General features: G+C 45.4%; 1 protein-coding gene across 1 annotated transcript in view; it reads left to right on the top strand.

The window, feature by feature from the left end:
- LOC147748058 (histone acetyltransferase p300-like) overlaps positions 1–18,159 on the top strand; it is a 271,545-nt gene that overhangs the window by 121,305 nt on the left and 132,081 nt on the right. Inside the window, exons 3-5 of the mRNA XM_086958259.1 lie at positions 292–439; positions 15,052–15,198; positions 15,845–15,910. Coding sequence (XP_086814385.1) covers positions 292–439; positions 15,052–15,198; positions 15,845–15,910 — 361 coding nt within the window. The remainder of the gene's footprint in view (positions 1–291; positions 440–15,051; positions 15,199–15,844; positions 15,911–18,159) is intronic.

The following is an 18,159-nucleotide window of genomic DNA, read 5'->3' as shown; positions in this document are numbered from 1 at the left end:
AGATGACAGGAGTATGCTGAGCTTGTGAATCTACAGCACTGCACTCCACAAACTAATTCTTACAGGGTAAGTAACTTTCTGTGCTTTGGGAAGTAGCCGTTACTTATTATGTTGTTGTTTAAAGATCCAAGACCTCCTAAGTAACTGGGCTGTTGACGGTCACAGTAGTGCCGCCTCCTAGAAAATATTTTGAATGTAGGTCCAGTGCAATCCCAACCTCTGTGCTGCACCTGTTAAAAAAGTTGAGGGCTGCCGATGCATTGAATCATGCCATATGTTTTTATATTTCAGGGCTACCTACCAGATTGGGGACCTTCCTGGAGAACAGAGTTAATGATTATCTCAGTCGGCAAAGCCCTCCTGAGGCTCGTAAGGTGACTGTCAACGTGGTCCATGCCTCGGACAAGACTGTAGAAGTGAAGCCGGAGATAAAAGACAAGTAAGGAGAAGGAAGGGTGAAGAAAAATCTGTCTCTTTTCTGAGGACTTAAGAGTTCAAATGTGGAGGAGGCATAGCTGCTTCTTCTCCCAGCTTCTTGCAAGTATGAGGTAACCTGTGCTTCACTGAACTAGGAGACTCGCTCTCCACATTTGATGGAAGTGTGACGCTTGTCTTTCAGCAATTGATTGCTTCTTTCCTGGTGATCACAAACGTTTTTTTAGCTTATAAAGTTTTACTTTTCCGTGCTCGAAAAGTGGCTATAGTGTATGAAATGAAATGGGGATGGTTCAGGAGTGCAACTGCAATTATAGCAGTCAGAATTCATCCAGTGCTTAATGACTTTAGAAATACATCATGTAAATTTTGTAGGAGTACAGTTTGTAAATTATATTGTAATAGGGGATTCAAAGTTGTATAGTGTAGTAGACTATAGAAGCAAATGATAGCATTGAGGATCACTTAAATTGTCTGAAAATAGTTGCTTTCCGAGGAACCAGACAGCAGAGTATTCAAAGATAGAATGGGAAGGGTTACAAAATTATGAAGATAAGGGAAGATTCAAGGGGTGGGAAGTCAGTAATGTAAAAAGAGACCAGTTGCAGGCATTTGTCTTCAGTCATTAGCATTGATGTTACCCAGTATTGTTTTTCCAAAGATTTACATGTGTGAATTATTCCCCAAGGTCAGAGGAGTCATCTGTAGACGGTATTAACATAGCAGTATTTTAATACAGCAATAAACATTGAAAACAAATGGAAAAAAATGTGAGAACTCAAATAACTTCTTTTTATTAACCATACTCGAGCCAATAAGGTGGAGGTGTCCATGGTTCCAACCCTCATCCACGATTTTGTGGTTCATAGTAAGAAGCAACAAGGAATCCCCTTAGCTCTGCTCATTTTTGCTTTTTGACCTTTTGAAATTTTTCTCTGGTGACACCTTGGTCTTCTGATAAGAAAGGCGGAGGCAGTGTTGGCTCCTTGCTGCACTCAATAGTGGAGGTTAATTATTTTTGTTCGACTGGCTGTTCATCCAAGAACTCTCTTCAAGCCATGTTAGGTGTTTGGCCAAGGAAGATCTTTCATTAGGACCCACACGTGAAATTTATATTTTGTCCCAACCAAGCTGGGCATATACCAGCAATTGTGATGTCTGTGGGACATTCAGCAATAACATTTTAAAGACACAGGATCAGTTATTGTGATTTGTAAATAATGAATCTCTTGGTAAGTCATCTGAGAACTATGCTTCAAAAGCTAACCATCTGAAATCTGGGATTTTCAGCCCAAAATGTCCTGGCACAGGTACTTCCACAGAGTCTACTCTTACAAAGAGAGCCTCTGTCCATGCCCTGAAGATACAGATCTCCAGTCATGGAGAGGATTTGGTGGTAGAATCCAGCAACATGTCACTCAAAAAGATCATCATTACTATCAGTCAGTCAGTGCATCTTTATTTCGGCAAGTTGCCGTAAAAATAAATAACTATCTAAATCTCCATTGGCAAGTAGGGGCATGCAATCTGCCAAAGACTACACAGTTGACAGTTACATAGATGACTAGGGCTATTCCAATGTCATAGAATTTACAATAGTCAACTAAATCAGGCTTGTCGATGTTATTGAGTGAGACACAGAATTGTTCACCTGTAAGTCAAGTGGCAGTCACTGTATTTGCGATTACTGCATGTTAAAAACCAGACTTTTTGCAGGTTTACCCCAACACTTTGCCCACACTTTGACTACTAGTGAACTGGTGTAATGGCTCTGAGATGCCTTGAGTCCTGCTGAACAGGACTCTTTGCTTGTGCTCTGACCCTTAAAATGGTGTAAGTTTAGTTGGCTTGTCCCCAATTGGCATAGCCTAACTTAACTGTATGGCCCTAGTATAAAGTACCATGGGTACCCAGGGGGATGTAAGTTAGTGTCCTTCAGGGACACCAGCACTTGTTGTGCCACCCTGAGTGGGATAAGATAAAACATGGCTCCCAGTCTGCCACTGCAGACTGGAGGGTCAGTTTAAAACTACTAACTCAACGTTGCCACTTAAAGTAATGGCAAAGCCCAAACCTTATGTATGCAAGTCACCCATATAGCCTAAATAACACCAAGACCGGGTGCTCTCTGTTAAAAAGTGGAGCTGTACTTTTTTTATTTTTTTAATGTTTTTATTAAACCAAACTTCTCTTTGACAAACAGGACAATAATTAGACAGTGATTTCACATCTATACAATTATACATGGCCGGATATACAATTCTTATTATGGCATTAGTACATTATATTCTCTGCATCAGTTTTACTACTTCACGTGTCTTTTCCCTATCCTCATTCCCCCTCTACCTCTTCATCTGAACTATCTACATCCGATTCCGGCAACGGGTCACATATTTCTCCTCGGAAAATATTCCAGGCCGCCCAGATTTTGTTCCATTTGCGTGGGCTTCCCCTGTTTGCATATACTGTGCTCTCTGTAACCATTGCAAGGTCCATGTTCCTACAACACGTTGCCAATGTAGGCAGGTCTGTCGCACCGCATTTCTGCGCTATATCCCTTTTAGCAATCATGAGGCCTAGCGTGACCCAGGTTTGTCCATGGTGAGTCAGATCATTGGGATCCCATATATTTAGGAGACATTTCCGTGGTTCTGGCAGAAGGGATACCTCCAGTGTTTGTTATATTGTGCGTAGCACCTGTCGCCAGTATTCTACTATTGCTGGACACTCCCACATAGTGTGGAAAAAGGTACATTCCTCCCCGCACCCTCGAAGGCAAAATGGATGTTGTGCTCTTTGTAGCTTGTGTAAGGTGATTCTGGTATAGTATATGCGATGTAGGATTTTAAGCTGCACCAGTCTAAGCTTGGCTGAAATTCCTTCTTCCTTAGGGGACGCCAGTGCTTCTATCCATTCCGTATCTTCTATTTCCCCCACTTCCGCCACCCACTTCTCCCGCGGTGTGAGTGTAGGGTCAGGTAGGTTGTTGAGTAACTTTCGGTATGTGATTGACGTTGCTCGTTTTTGCATGTAATCAGTGAGTAGACAGTCTTCCAGCGGGGAGTCCTCCGGGACGTCGGTGTCTGGTGGAAGTGCTGCTAATAACACATGTCTAATTGGTACGTACCTATATGATTCAGTCGGGCCCAGATCATATTGTTGTTGAAGTTGGGCAAATGGAATTACTGTTCCTTTATCCCATAAGTCTCCCACTGTGGAGATACCAATATTATCCCACTGTGTGAGAACCTTACTGCGTCTCAGATGTCCCAGAGCCCTGGTGTCCTAAAGTGGGGTAAGTTTAGTTATAAGCCCTTTCCATCCCAGTTTTGCCTGCGCCGTGTACCATAGTGTGACCGTTTGTTTTGTGGGCCCCTCCAGTTTCGAGGCGATTCCTCTGTTGTAGAGCACGGCTAGCATGTTGTTCGTGCCCAACTGCGCCCCCACCGCCCTATATGCTGGATCATTTTGAGGTGCAAGGATCCATTGATTGAGGGTTTTAAGTTGCGCTGCCCAGTAATATAATTGTAAGTTTGGTAGCGCAATCCTGCCGTCACACCAACCTTTGTACAGTTTGATTTGTGCTATACGTGCTGGGCGGTTACCCCATAGAAGGGTCGAGACTTGAGCTGCTATTTGTTTAAAGTACCGGGGTGGGACTGGGTAGGGCGTATTATCAAGTGCGTAAAGAAATCTCGGCTGTGCCATCATTTTGTATAAGGCTGCTCTACTCAGAAGCGTCAGGGGCAAAGACGCCCAATGTACGACATCGCGTCTCAAACGTTCCAGAGGTGGAGCCAGATTTTTCGCTAAGAAGTCTGTTGTGTCCCTAGTAATGTGAATTCCTAAGTATTTAAAGGAGTCCCCTGCCAGCACCAGTGGGCACTCAGCGGGGAGCGAGGGCTCCGGTCCCTTCAGAGTGTAAAGTACCGATTTGGACCAATTTATTGTGTATCCCGACGCTTTCCCATGTGTACCGCAAATTGTAAGAAGCTCTGGTATGCTGTGTTCCGGGTCCATCAGATATATTAACATGGCATCAGCGTAGAGCGAGAGAGGGTCAGAGCTGGCCCAGGAAGGCCCGCTCACAGGGCCCTCCAGCAGAGGGGAAGTCCTTTGTGGCGGTTCCACGTGGCGCCCAGCAGTCCTCTCTGCAAGTAAGCACAACAGCACAATTACATGGGGTCACAGCCCCAATATTTATATCACACGTGCCTTTGTTCTTCCACCTGGCACAGGGCTCTGTGCACAATTCAAACCAGTTCTGGGGGCTACTTACCTACATCATTTTACTTGCACAACACACAAACCAAGAATGTGCCATTTTTAGGTTGAGCCTGGGCTTAGCACATAAGCAATCTTCAAGACGTAATGCTACAGGAGCAAATATGGACTTTGGCATGGATTCATCAAACGAAATAGCGATCGCAATAGCTGCAAAACAGCGATTGCAATTTCCGCTTCCGCAATTCATCAACTACAAAAGCAGCAAATAGCAAATTCGCAAAACCAAAAATCGCAAAACCCTTTGTTAACCCACAATGCGATTCCTTAACAGCGATTTCCCACATTTTCTGCGAAATATATTGCAAATTCGCAAATCTATTGCGAATTCACAAATCAAATACATCATAAATCGCAATTTGCGAAAATACTCAAATACGCTAAAAACGAGTCACCATTTAAGGAGAAGCTAAACCAGGTGGTAACCATGAAGTCCAATTGGAAAAAATAAAAAATTAAAAATGCAAACAAGAAACAGGTGTAGGGTAAACCAAACACACTTAAGGAGACTCAGTAGGAGCATGAGGAAAGTCACAATGCCAGGTCTCTACATCGTGGCAAGGCGGCTGAGGCTCCAGGCTGTTGCACAGAACCGACGCAGGATCCAGGAGCACATCTTCCGGCTGCGGATTACACTCCTGGGACAGACTGAGGAGGAGATCTACTCAAAATACAGGCTCAATAGGGCAATTATAAAGAAGCTCATCAGAGACCTTGACCCCCTGATGCAGCACCCAACACGGAGGACCAATGCCGTGCCCACCCATGTCCAGGTCCTGTGCTGCCTGCACCTTCTGGCCTCCGGAAGCTTCCAGGGGATAGTCTCATATGCAGGGGGTATATCACAGAGTACCCTGTCACGCTGCCTACAGAGTTTCCTGGACGCCATGCTGAGCCAGATCCAACACTACATCACCTTCCCAACAACCCAACAGGACTTTACGCAAACTAAACTGTACTTCTATCACACCGCCCATTTCCCCCATGTAATTGGCTGCATGGACTGCACCCACATTCACATCTGTCCACCCGCTGAGACCGAATACATTTACCGGAACCGCAAGTCATACTACTCACTCAACATCCAGATGGTCTGCAATGCGAAGACAATCATCACAGACATTGTGGTCCAATACCCGGGGAGCACGCATGATTCGTTCATCTTCCGGTACAGCGGCATACACACACGCTTGGCCTGGGGTGAATTTGGCGAAGGACATCTCCTAGGTAAGTACACATGCCCACATACAGTATGTCAAGATCATGTTGCTGCGCATAACAGGCACTGACCCTCTGCTCCTATCCTTCAGGTGACAGCGCCTATGGCCTCCTTGAATACCTCCTCACCCCATACCTTAACCCTGCTACACCACAGGAACGGCGTTACAATGCTGCGCACATACACACAAGAAATGTTATTGAGCGGACAATTGGCATGTTAAAGAGTCGATTCCGCATCCTCCACAAGACTGGCAGGGCCCTCAAATACCAGCCTGAGGTCTGCTGCTGCATCGTGGCCGTGTGTGCCATACTCCACAATATTGCCACCAAGCGGAGGATACCTGTGGAGGTGTCTGGTAGTGAGTCGGAGGGGGACAACCTGCCACCTGCACATGTGCATCATGCACGCGGGGAAAATCCTGCTGAAGGACACAGGCGCTGCAACAACATTACACTGAACTATTTCTAGTGCACCCATACCCCTCACACAACACTGCACTCATGCATGCCACATGAATTAATGACATGAGGAAGATTTGTGTTCAAAATAAATTCTTATTTTTATGGTTAACAAGCTCTAGATGTGCTTTAAATCATTAAAAAATTTACAACTGTATTGAGTCATACAGGCTCTTGTATCCAGAGCAGGCGTGCGTGGTTACATCACCATGGCACTGCCGGTAATGTTTAGTCAGCACTGGCGCCTCCTGCCGGACGCACCCTGTCGCCTCTCCAACTCCACGTTGGGAGTGTCCGGCCGTGATGCAGGACTGGGCCTGGAACTGCGGCGCCTTTCAGGTAGCACCGGCACAGACAGGCTGCTCCGGCTCGATATGCCCTTACTGGCATCATCACACCCCCCTTGCATGACCATGGCTGCACACCTGTTGATTCTCAACAACGGTGGTGACCTGCTCCAGGGCCCTTGCTACATCTTGGCAGCATTGTACCATCAGTAGCTGCATGGCCAGTGACCTGCGCGACAACTGTGAAGTGGCGTTCCCAATTAGGTGGTTCGACCGGGTATAGGCATAGCCGGGTCAGCAGCCGGCGGTGGCGTCGGCGGGTGATGCCCTGCTTCACCACCATCAGTTGGTTGTTCTCTTTCACAGCAGCGGCTAGCTCCTGTACTACTTTCAGTCAGTTGGTTGATATTGCATGCAGTTTTGTACAGCTACAGCTCCATGGCTGCCATGTGCTGTGCCTGCTTTGCGGTGCACAGCAAGCATCCGGGCTTCAATTCCTAGCCCTAGATTTTGTGCCTGTTGCTCCATGTCTGGTCGTGTGGTCACAGAGCGCTGCTGCCTCAACCGGCCGCTTGCCTGCGACCCCACAGTAACTGTGCGGCGTGTCTGCCTCCTGGGTGGTGGTGGGGTCTGATCCACTGCCATGCGTGACGCCTGGGGTGGTTGAACTCCTCCTATGGCTGCAGGGGTGGCCCTGTGCATTTGAGAAGGTGCTTGTCCAGGTACTGGTGCAGTTGCATGTGATGGTCCAGGTGCTGGTGCTGTTTGGCTCTCTCCCTTCATCTCATCTGGAGTCTCCACGATATGGAGTGTCTCGCTATCTGAGGTTTCAGCATCCGCAGCACCTGTGATGTGAATGAGTGCATGATTAATGATATGATTCAATATTATTAAATATGCAAAGCCTCTGACACCATAGATTACACAAGTTATTTTTGTTCAAGTCCTGTTTATTGACTGTGAACGCTATTTATCTTAGCACATTGTTTTAGAGTTCAAAACAGGTACACATGGGGTGTGAACAACTCAGCTTGGAATATCTCCTTATGGCATAAAGTGCATTCATGTTTTACACAAACATGAGAAAACAATTGACAAATTACAATGAAAAAGTGAATTCAACAATTAACAAAAAAACAAATTACGTTAATGTGACAGCAAAATCCTATTTACAGGTGAAGTTTCAAGGTCCTACCATAAATCTAAGGGAAATTGTGTTGGTGTCCCAGGGGAATATTATCAATTTATCCCTCAGGGGGAACGTTAGTTATCCTGTATCGTGCCAGGGGCAATCGTATCTTCAAAATTATTAAATGCCTGGTTGTGAGATACGTCTCTCACTGTATGTCCCAAGTGTCTGATTGGATCATATGGCTAATATTTCTCCTGGCAATCAAATTGAGCCTACGCGTTTCGACCTGGGTGGAATCTTGACAGGATGTGCGTTTTAAGGCAGGTCTTCATCAGGGCTCACAAAAGGTGTAGGGGATCGTCGTGTCACACCTACGAGAGATTTATGAGGGGCATATTTTAGTGGTTGAATATAGTTTATAGGACCGATTCAATAGTTATTCGGTGGTATTTACAAAACAGTGTGAGTGTTTAGTCTTTAGGAATCACGTACCCGGGTGTGGAAGAATCAGTTCAGCATACTTTGAGTGCTGGTGGGTATCCGGAGGCAAGGTTTCTCTCTAGCCGGAGTGGCTAGGTGTCCGCAGTCTTTAGTTACTGTGGAGTAGAAGACAATTCATAACATTCTCAGAAGATTCCTCCGCATCCACCAACTCAAGTGACGCCGACGCCTCCACCAGCAACAGAGACGACCAAGCCCGCCAATTTTATCAACAGGCACCTTTTTCCGACAGAGGCAGAGGCAGATCCCGTGGTCGACCGAGAGGCAACAGGTGGTTCAACCGCCCCAACAACCAATACCAAGGGGAGATCCCAACGAGGAGACGAGTGTACCGTTGGTAGAACCATATCCAAACGCAGTCTTCAACCTGTCTAAACACACCTTGACAGATAACGAAAGAAGCGTGTTACAGAAAGGCCTCACATTCATTCCAACCGTCCGTCCAGATATCTGTCAAACAAAATTGGAACTCACACAACTCTTTCGCAAAATGAGGCTCAAGATATTCTTTGAAAATCAACCAGACCTAACGACCAGAAACTACTCCGGACTGAAAAATCCTTCAACCTTCTTTCCCAATTCCAGCCAGATGCCGGTAGAACTACTGACGCTCGAAAAGAACGTGCTACGTGACCTAGACACGTTAGACAAAAGAATGAGCAGAAAATATATAAAATGGAACCTAACATTGGATGAAAAAATCGCCCTTCAGGGACTCCAAGACAATAAAAGTCTCATCATTAAGCCGGCGGATAAAGGCGGGGGGATTGTTATCCTCCCACGGGAAATGTATGAAGCAGAAGTGCTGCGACAACTCACTGATGAAAAATATTACAAAAAAACAAATGACAATTGGAATGATAAACTGAAAAATCGTCTAGAAATGTTGGTCGAACACGGTAAAAAAGAAGGATGGCTATCCAAAAAAGAGGGAGAATATTTAATCAACAAAAATCCACGCACGCCTTTGATGTATATTCTACCCAAAGTCCACAAGGACCCTATGAACCCCCCTGGCCGCCCGATCATATCGGGTGTGAACTCCATCTTTGAAAGACCGGCCAAATACGTCGACACATTTTTAAAACCCCTCGTGGGTCAGACTGCAAGCTACATTAAGGACACGATGGAAGCGATAAACTTTCTAGACGGCCAACCCTTTGATGAACCAATGGAATTTCTAGTTACCATGGACATCGTGAGCCTATATTCGAACATTCCGCAAGAAGACGGCTTAGAAGCACTTGAATTTTTTCTGGAAAAGAGAGAAAGGCCACATAATGTCCCCACAGACTTCCTAATCAAACTAGCGGAAATGTGCCTGAAATTCAATTTCTTTAAATTCAACAACGTACAATATCTCCAAACGATGGGGACGGCCATGGGATGTCCCTTCGCGCCGGAAATGGCTATAATGTACATGGCCTTATATGAAGACACCTGGATTTATAATAACAATCCATATGAAGGACATATAAAAGTCTGGCGACGTTATATAGACGACGTTTTCATGCTGTGGCGAGGTGACGAAACATCATTGAAGGACTTTGCAGTCTGGCTCAACGACCGTAACCCCAACATCCAGTTCACTTTGACATTTAACAAATCACAAATAAATTTCTTGGATTTAATGGTCAAACATGAGGAGGGCAACATGTATACCACTCTATATACCAAAGAGACAGACCGCAACACTTTTCTACATTTCTCGAGTTTTCACCAACGAAACCTCCGTGAAAACCTACCATTCAGCCAATTCATGAGACTGCGCAGAAATTGCACAAAGAAAAATGACTACTTCCATCACGCTCAAGAGTTGATATGTAAACTGATCGAGAGAGGATATCCCAGGAAACTACTAAAGAGAAGTATGAAGAGAGCCTGGTACATCCCGCGAGATACCCTCTTGACTCCCAAAGACAAAAATAAGGAAGAAACACCAATGGTTTGTGTGACAACCTTCTCAGGAGCCACTGCAGAAATAAAGAAAATAGTCACAAGAAATTGGAACACAGTCCGAAGCCTAAAACCATTTGAAGGTCCACCCATTTTCGCACTCAAAAAAAACGAGAGTGTAAGGAACAAATTGGTTAGAGCTGACACTACACTACCAAGGCAAGAAAGTTCTATTCAGTCACTCTTGCACCTTCCGCCAGTCAAAGGGCACCATAAATGTGGTTATTGCATTTCGTGTAGTAGTACTATAGAAGGAACAGTCTTTTCCTATGGCCTGAAACAAATCAAACACGAGGTATTCACAAATTGTAACACTTGCAACGTAATTTACTGTGCCATATGCCCGTGCGGGCTTGCGTACGTTGGAAAAACCAGCCAGCCCGTAAAAACGAGAATATCTCAACATCGGTCCAGAATCCGATGTAAAAAGGAAAATGCACCGATGGTCACACACTGCATTGAAAAACAGCATGGACCAGACGACCTGAAATGGACTGTGCTTAAACAAGTGAAAGGGAAAAATGTGGCTGACAACTTGTCTAAGCAAGAAGCAAAGACAATCATGTACTTAGACACTGTCAACCACGGACTTAATGAATTATCAGAAATATCGAACTTCATGTGAATCACAATACTAAACCTAGTACGTTGCCAGCAGCCTTCGGCGAAGTAACAAGCGCCCCGATCGCCTAGCAACCAGCGCAAGTGCCCATGACGGGATACAACGTCCAATCAGCAGCGCCCTAACACCAAAACCAGTGCGCCAGCCAATGAGAGCTCCGCTCTCACCTGCAAAGAACACGTAAGACTGTTAGCCTACGGAACGCCGTGTAAACACTTCACAGCGGTGGCGTTGAGAGAAGCAACACGCCAACGAGGAGACGCCGGGAATTGAATGACCCCCAATCCGTCCCGCGACGGTAACGCTGAGGCGCACCAAAAGACTCTTTCATACTTCAACAGGTACGAGATCGGCTACTTAAAGCACATAAGCAGTAATTCGGCGCATCATTTTGATAGACCGACAACAAGACGCATAGAGCGCATGTACCACGTCCCGCACCGGCTATGCTTAGGCGCACTAAGAGAACTCTTGGCATTTCCTAGACACGAGACACACCGGTCACCTAAAGCAGAAAAGCGTTAACCCAGCGCACCACTTTGGTAGACCGGCAATAAGCCACGCAGAATGCATGTACCACGCAATAGGCGACAAATGCAGACAAGCCTACAGGACTTCATTGATTCGCAAGAAGTTTTAAACTCATCCTCCCAATTCCCTCCACAGTAACTAAAGACTGCGGACACCTAGCCACTCCGGCTAGAGAGAAACCTTGCCTCCGGATACCCACCAGCACTCAAAGTATGCTGAACTGATTCTTCCACACCCGGGTACGTGATTCCTAAAGACTAAACACTCACACTGTTTTGTAAATACTACCGAATAACTATTGAATCGGTCCTATAAACTATATTCAACCACTAAAATATGCCCCTCATAAATCTCTCGTAGGTGTGACACGACGATCCCCTACACCTTTTGTGAGCCCTGATGAAGACCTGCCTTAAAACGCACATCCTGTCAAGATTCCACCCAGGTCGAAACGCGTAGGCTCAATTTGATTGCCAGGAGAAATATTAGCCATATGATCCAATCAGACACTTGGGACATACAGTGAGAGACGTATCTCACAACCAGGCATTTAATAATTTTGAAGATACGATTGCCCCTGGCACGATACAGGATAACTAACGTTCCCCCTGAGGGATAAATTGATAATATTCCCCTGGGACACCAACACAATTTCCCTTAGATTTATGGTAGGACCTTGAAACTTCACCTGTAAATAGGATTTTGCTGTCACATTAACGTAATTTGTTTTTTTGTTAATTGTTGAATTTACTTTTTCATTGTAATTTGTCAATTGTTTTCTCATGTTTGTGTAAAACATGAATGCACTTTATGCCATAAGGAGATATTCCAAGCTGAGTTGTTCACACCCCATGTGTACCTGTTTTGAACTCTAAAACAATGTGCTAAGATAAATAGCGTTCACAGTCAATAAACAGGACTTGAACAAAAATAACTTGTGTAATCTATGGTGTCAGAGGCTTTGCATATTTAATAATATTGACCTAGATTCCTGCCTCTGATTACCTCAACAGAATCTATCCCCAGTGTTTTTGTAAAATAATGATATGATTCAGGCACCTGGGATGTAGCAACATGCATGCAGGCTTGCATTCCCTGACTGGCTTTAGGGGTATGTTTCACTTGACTGTTCTGGCTGTGTGTGGCTATCAGGGCACATTGTCACACTACAGGTCCCACAATGCAATTGGGCGTTTGGGATGGGCAGGGACTGCATTACTGGGATTACCAATATGGCTTGCCCTGGGGGCATGGGCATTGTTAGGGGACGGGGTCGCAGGTGCATGGCTCTTACCTTGTGATTGGTGTGTGGCACGGGAGGTGTCCAGCTGAGTGACCCCCACGCAGGCTGCAGGGTTGATGGTGTCCTCCACCAAGTCCTCCAGTGGTGTGTTTGCGGGAACTGTGGAGTCTCCCCCTCCCATTGCCTGTCTCTTCCCCAGCCTCTCCGCAATGCACACCTTGGCACAGTCTCTGAGGTCGTACCACCTCTTCTTGAGGTCATCCATTGACCGCTATTTCACCCCAACGGCGTTGACCTTTGCCCTGATGCGCAGCCAGATGCGCCTTTTGTCAGCCTCGGGCACCTTCCGGGAAAACTTTCTGAACAGCTTGTCATGGTCCCTGCTGACTCTCTCTATCAAGTACTCCAGCTCTTGTTCGGAGAACTTGATTTTCCGCTTCCTGACAGTTTCACCTGATCCTGCTGCATCATGGGACATTCTGGTATCAATGTGTGTCCTGTCTTGGGACTGCAGGGTGTGTCTCCTGGAGCTCAGTGCTATGCCTCCTCCTCTATCCAGCTCTGTGTTTCAAATGAGTCATGGAGCTGCCTACTTACTGGTTGTGATGTCATCATTGTGCTCAAAATGTGACTTCCCGTTTTTGCGATCTCGCAATCTGCGAGATCGCTATTTGCAATTTCGGTATTTGCGAAATCGCAATTTGGGGTTGGGAAACAGCCGATTCTGCGATTTAATCGCGATTTGGGGTAATTCGCATATCGTGATTGCGGGCGATTGCGAATCGCACTTGATTACCGATTTTGATGATGCATCCCGTTCTGCGAATTCTAGATAGCGATTCGGTATTTTTCGCTATTTAGAATTCGCAGAGCGGGTGCTTGATGCATCTGGGGGTTTATCTCTTAAAAATTCGCCCAAGGTGACCACTTGCCGCCTGTCACTTAGGAAGTTCTTGATCCAATCTAGTACCTTTCCAGTTATGCCAGATGTTGCTAGCCGGTCAATCAAGATGTTATGTGAGACCGTGTCGAAGGCTGCCGACAGATTTAATAATATCAAGACAGCCTTCTTACCCTGGTCCAGCGCCATTCGGATGGTATCGGTAGTGAACAATAGAGCTGACTCTGTAGAGTGTTGAGCTCTAAAACCTGATTGCCTTGAGTGCCAAGCATAATTGTCTTCCAGGAACTTAGTGACTTGTTTATTCACGAAGGTGAATAAGGTTAAAACGCGAGACCTATTGACTATGCCAATGCTTGTTTTCTTTTGGGTGAAGAATTCCATTGTAAATACATGTTTTCCAGCTGTCTCTCATGCACTTCTCTCCCCCCTGCACTCCACATTGCTGTATTGTCCATTGTGCTTCTCCCATCTCACCTCCATGTTGCCTTCTAACACTTCTCCCCGCTCCCCTGTTGCTTTCTCTCCTGTGTGCTTCTCCCCACTGCTCCATGTTACTCTTGCTAAGGTTGCTTCTCCTCCCTACCCTGTTTCTTCCCTCACCCCCATCCGCCCCTTGCCTGTGGTTTCGCCTCCCCACATCGCCCTCTGTGTTGCTTTCTGTTCCTTGGCAGTTGCTCCCCCCCACCAGTGCCCTCCACGTTGCCTCCCCCTACTCCTGCCTCCTAGTTGCTCACCCACACTTAAAAAAGCTTCTGTGCTTCTTTTTTGTTTACTTTATTGATCCATTTCTGTAAATAAAAAAGTGCATCATTTTGTTGGTTCATACATGCATGCTACATACACCTGGAAAATGATGCAACAGCCACGTTTGCCCACTTTTTTTTTCTTCCTTTAACATTTTCTTCAGCTATGCTGCAAAGCATCAGGCATTCCCTATAACAAAGCTAAAAATCATTGGGAAAGCAAATAGGTCCCAAAGGGTAAAAGTTGCCATTGCTTGTTGCTTAATAATGTTCCAGAAGTTGTATGCTTCTACCAGGTGTCCTATGCTGAGGAAGAAGTAGGTATCTGTGATAACATATCTCTTTAATAGTTTAAGGCAAATTTGCCTTTTTGCCCCTACCCAGGAGAAGGTTTTGTTGTGGCAAGCTGCGGACCTTGGATCTCATGTCTTAAGTGCAAGAGACCTTTTAGATTAAGGGGGCTCATACTCCAAAGATCCAGTGATCATCAAAAGACTTAATATATTTTTATGTGCTCCCAAATCTTTCCTTTTAGACAGAATTAGAATAACAATCTTCTGTTTCACTGTAGAAAAAACCTAGTTAAACCCACCTTAACTGTTAAAGAGGGAGCTAGGTAGCTTGGTTATATACAAGCAACCAATGTATTGTTGCCACAAATAACTTGTTCATTTTAAATACCTTAAACGCTTGTTCTTGAACTTGACTGACTGTGTCTTGTGTTTCTTTGTAGGTTTGTAGATCGCGGCGAGTTGCCTGAATTCTTCCCTTATGGAACAAAAGCCCTTTTTGCCTTCGATGAGGTGGATGGAGTGGAGCTGTGTTTCTTTGGCATGCATGTGCAAGAATACAAGTCTGACTGTCTGCAGCCCAACCAGAGGTGAGAATGCCCTTTCCCCCTATGCTCCAAGTGGTGCCATGTCCCAATCAGATGAGATTCCACCTCTGTCCCTATCCTGTGCAACTCCATTGCCTGGCCATCAGTAAGAACCATCCACTTTTCTCCCTCCGACTTCGACTGCCAACTCAAGAACAGTTCTTCCCAGCACTCATATTAAGTGCAACCCTCTTGATGACCGCAAAGCATTCCTCAAGTTCAGATCCTCCCCCTATCACCGAATACTTCCCCGACTGCGTCATTTCCACCCTCATGTGAACTGGTTCAGTCACAGTGAGGAATCTTTTATGTCCTATCACAGACTGACCATCGACTGACTGCAGTTTCTGCCTACTGCTCTTTCTGTCCTCTTCCATGTCCAATAATCATCCTATAATCCAGCCTTTTCCCTCTTCTGCACTCTCACTCTTGACCTCTGGCTCTTCTGTTCTGCTTTCTCCTTGTGAGATTAGTTCCTTCTTACTTTAAGGCTAGTTTCTGCAGTGACAGTCTTCTGTAGTAGCTATCTCTGCTATTCTAGTTTCAGTCGAAGTGTGCCTGTTTCTACTCTCACTGATTGCTGCCTCTTTGTCTCTCTCTAGGGGGGTCTATACCTCTTACCTTGACAGTGTTCTTTTTTCCACCCCAGGTCTTTGCCGACTGCAGTGTACCACGAGATCCTCATCGGGTACTTGGAGTATGTGAACAGGTTGTTGTGAGTAACTCTTGCTTTTCACCCACACTAACTGAAACAGGATAAGAATATCTTTTGCTCTATGTAGCACCTGCCTTGACGTGGCTTCTGCTCTGTGCAGCCTAACTTCCAGGATAAAATATTTGCTAGCAGTCGCACGAAGAATTTTCAATTCTCTTAAGGACTCTAAGTGAGGAGTATGCTTCTCTGTCTTTTACTGCTAAAATGCAGCAGCCAATGAAAAATGTTTTTACATGAACACAAACGATATTTCCCATGATACCCTGCTCACTACCATCACTCATGGTCTAACAGTCCCTATAAGAGGTGCGACTACCATCATAAGAGCTTCTTTCTTTACTCCCAACAGTCCATCAACTCAAACTGTGCCAAGAACCAACAGCGTCTGTAGAGCCAACTCCAGCGGTCACCCGCCACATAGGAGCAACAGCTCAGCTCCGGACAGGAACACTAAGTGTCAACCCCGGCATGAAGACTGGAACTGGATCATTCTGATTTCTATCTGAACCAGGATTTAAAACAAGACCCGCAATATCCATATAACACAGACTACATACGGGTGGCCAAACAACAAAATTCACGACAATCCAGTAATGATAACACTGGTCTGGGTAATCTTAGTCTGCGTCCTTAATAGAATTAAAGATTCTTTGTGCGAATTCTAGCAAATTATTTATTCTATTTCAGGACCGGAGGCTCAGATTATGCTAGTTTAACGCTTATCGAACACCACAGACTTAATATTGCCCACAGGTTTATAATAAAACTGTTTCAAAGTAGACTCAGACGACCAGTCAGCTGCTCTCATGATATCCTGAACGGCGGAACCCAACATAAAAGATTTAGAGGCCATAGCCCCCCCAAACCGAATGATCCCCAAACACTTTAGTGTCAATACTAGCTTCTGCCATGATTGATTTCAGCCATCTAGCAATTGTGGCAGCAGAAACTAGTTTAAACTGCTTTTGCAAAACAATCAGCAGTTGTGTAGAGTCAGAAGGTGTAGGAAGCTGGCTCTATATATACTATACCAAAATGAGGTATAGTGTGCACAGAGTCCAGTGGAACCCCAAAGACACCTTTTCTTTCTCTATATCTCAGCTTCTCACTGTTTGGTGTTGACGTGAAGGAAACTGGCTCTTTCTCCAGTATTAGGGGTGTCTTTCATAGATTCACATGCTTGAATAATTCCCCGTCGTCGAAGTGGGAGTCCCAAGGTACATAAAATAGTAGTAGAAACATACATACATAAAGTACATACATATATAGATATCTACATAAGTATATAAATAGATATCAAAATATTTCCAAAAGAAATAAAACCTTAAAGTACCATAGAACAACATTAGCCCATAGAAAGCATTGAGGGAGAGTTCACTTTAGTAACATATCCATGTCATTATAATAGTCCACATTCCAGCCAATCAGGCTGTAGCACCCTCTAGAACCTTCTCCTCAGAAGCTCAAGCCCTCAGATTTTCTACCGCACGTCGTGTGAAGGGAGTCTCCCTGGGCTCTGCTCAGTTTCTTCCTTCTACAAACCATCTATCTTCTACAACATGTCTTCTATAAAGAAATCTTTATTCCGGCCTTGTTCTGCCTGTGGTAAACTTCGCCTTTTCCATGAGGACCCTCATAAAAAATGCATCTACTGTTTGTACCCGGACCATGAGGTGAGGAACTGCAAGTTTTGCAGAACTTTTTTTTCAAAGACCCTAAAGGATAGAGAGGCCCGTCTCCTTCTGTGGCTACAGAGGTTGAAGACTTCAGACAACCCCGTGTCTGATATAGAGAGTGTGTCTTCCTGCCATTCTAAGACCTCTCTGAAGCGTGGGTCAGAGACCGAGCTTCCTTCTCCTTTTCTTAAAAAGAAGAAGCTTGTGGACGCTCCCAAGTCCGTCTCCCCACGGGATCTGACGGCCTCTACGCCTACGGGACCTAGTTCTCTGGCGTCGCAGTACCATTCTGTGCCCTCGTCATCCAAAACGAGTGCCAGCTCGTCGACGAGCTCGTCGACACACCCGTTGACGACGACAAGCTCCGTCGACGTTGTGCCTACTTCGATGACGACCTGCTCTATGTTGACGATGACGACGTCTGCATCGTCGAACATGCACCAAGAAGTCAGGCCTATATCATCCATTGTGAAGATCTCGTCGACCGCAAAGAAATCAGTCTCCTTGACGACCTTACCAAAGTGTCACTCGTTGATGAAGGCTTCGTCGACGCGTCACTCGTCGACGCTACCA

The sequence above is a fragment of the Lissotriton vulgaris genome, chromosome 1_1 (assembly GCF_964263255.1).
Source record: "Lissotriton vulgaris chromosome 1_1, aLisVul1.2, whole genome shotgun sequence".
In the NCBI taxonomy this organism is placed as follows: domain Eukaryota; kingdom Metazoa; phylum Chordata; class Amphibia; order Caudata; family Salamandridae; genus Lissotriton; species Lissotriton vulgaris.
The sequence above is the reverse complement of the archived record's forward strand: the minus strand, read 5'-3'. Positions and strand labels throughout refer to the sequence as shown.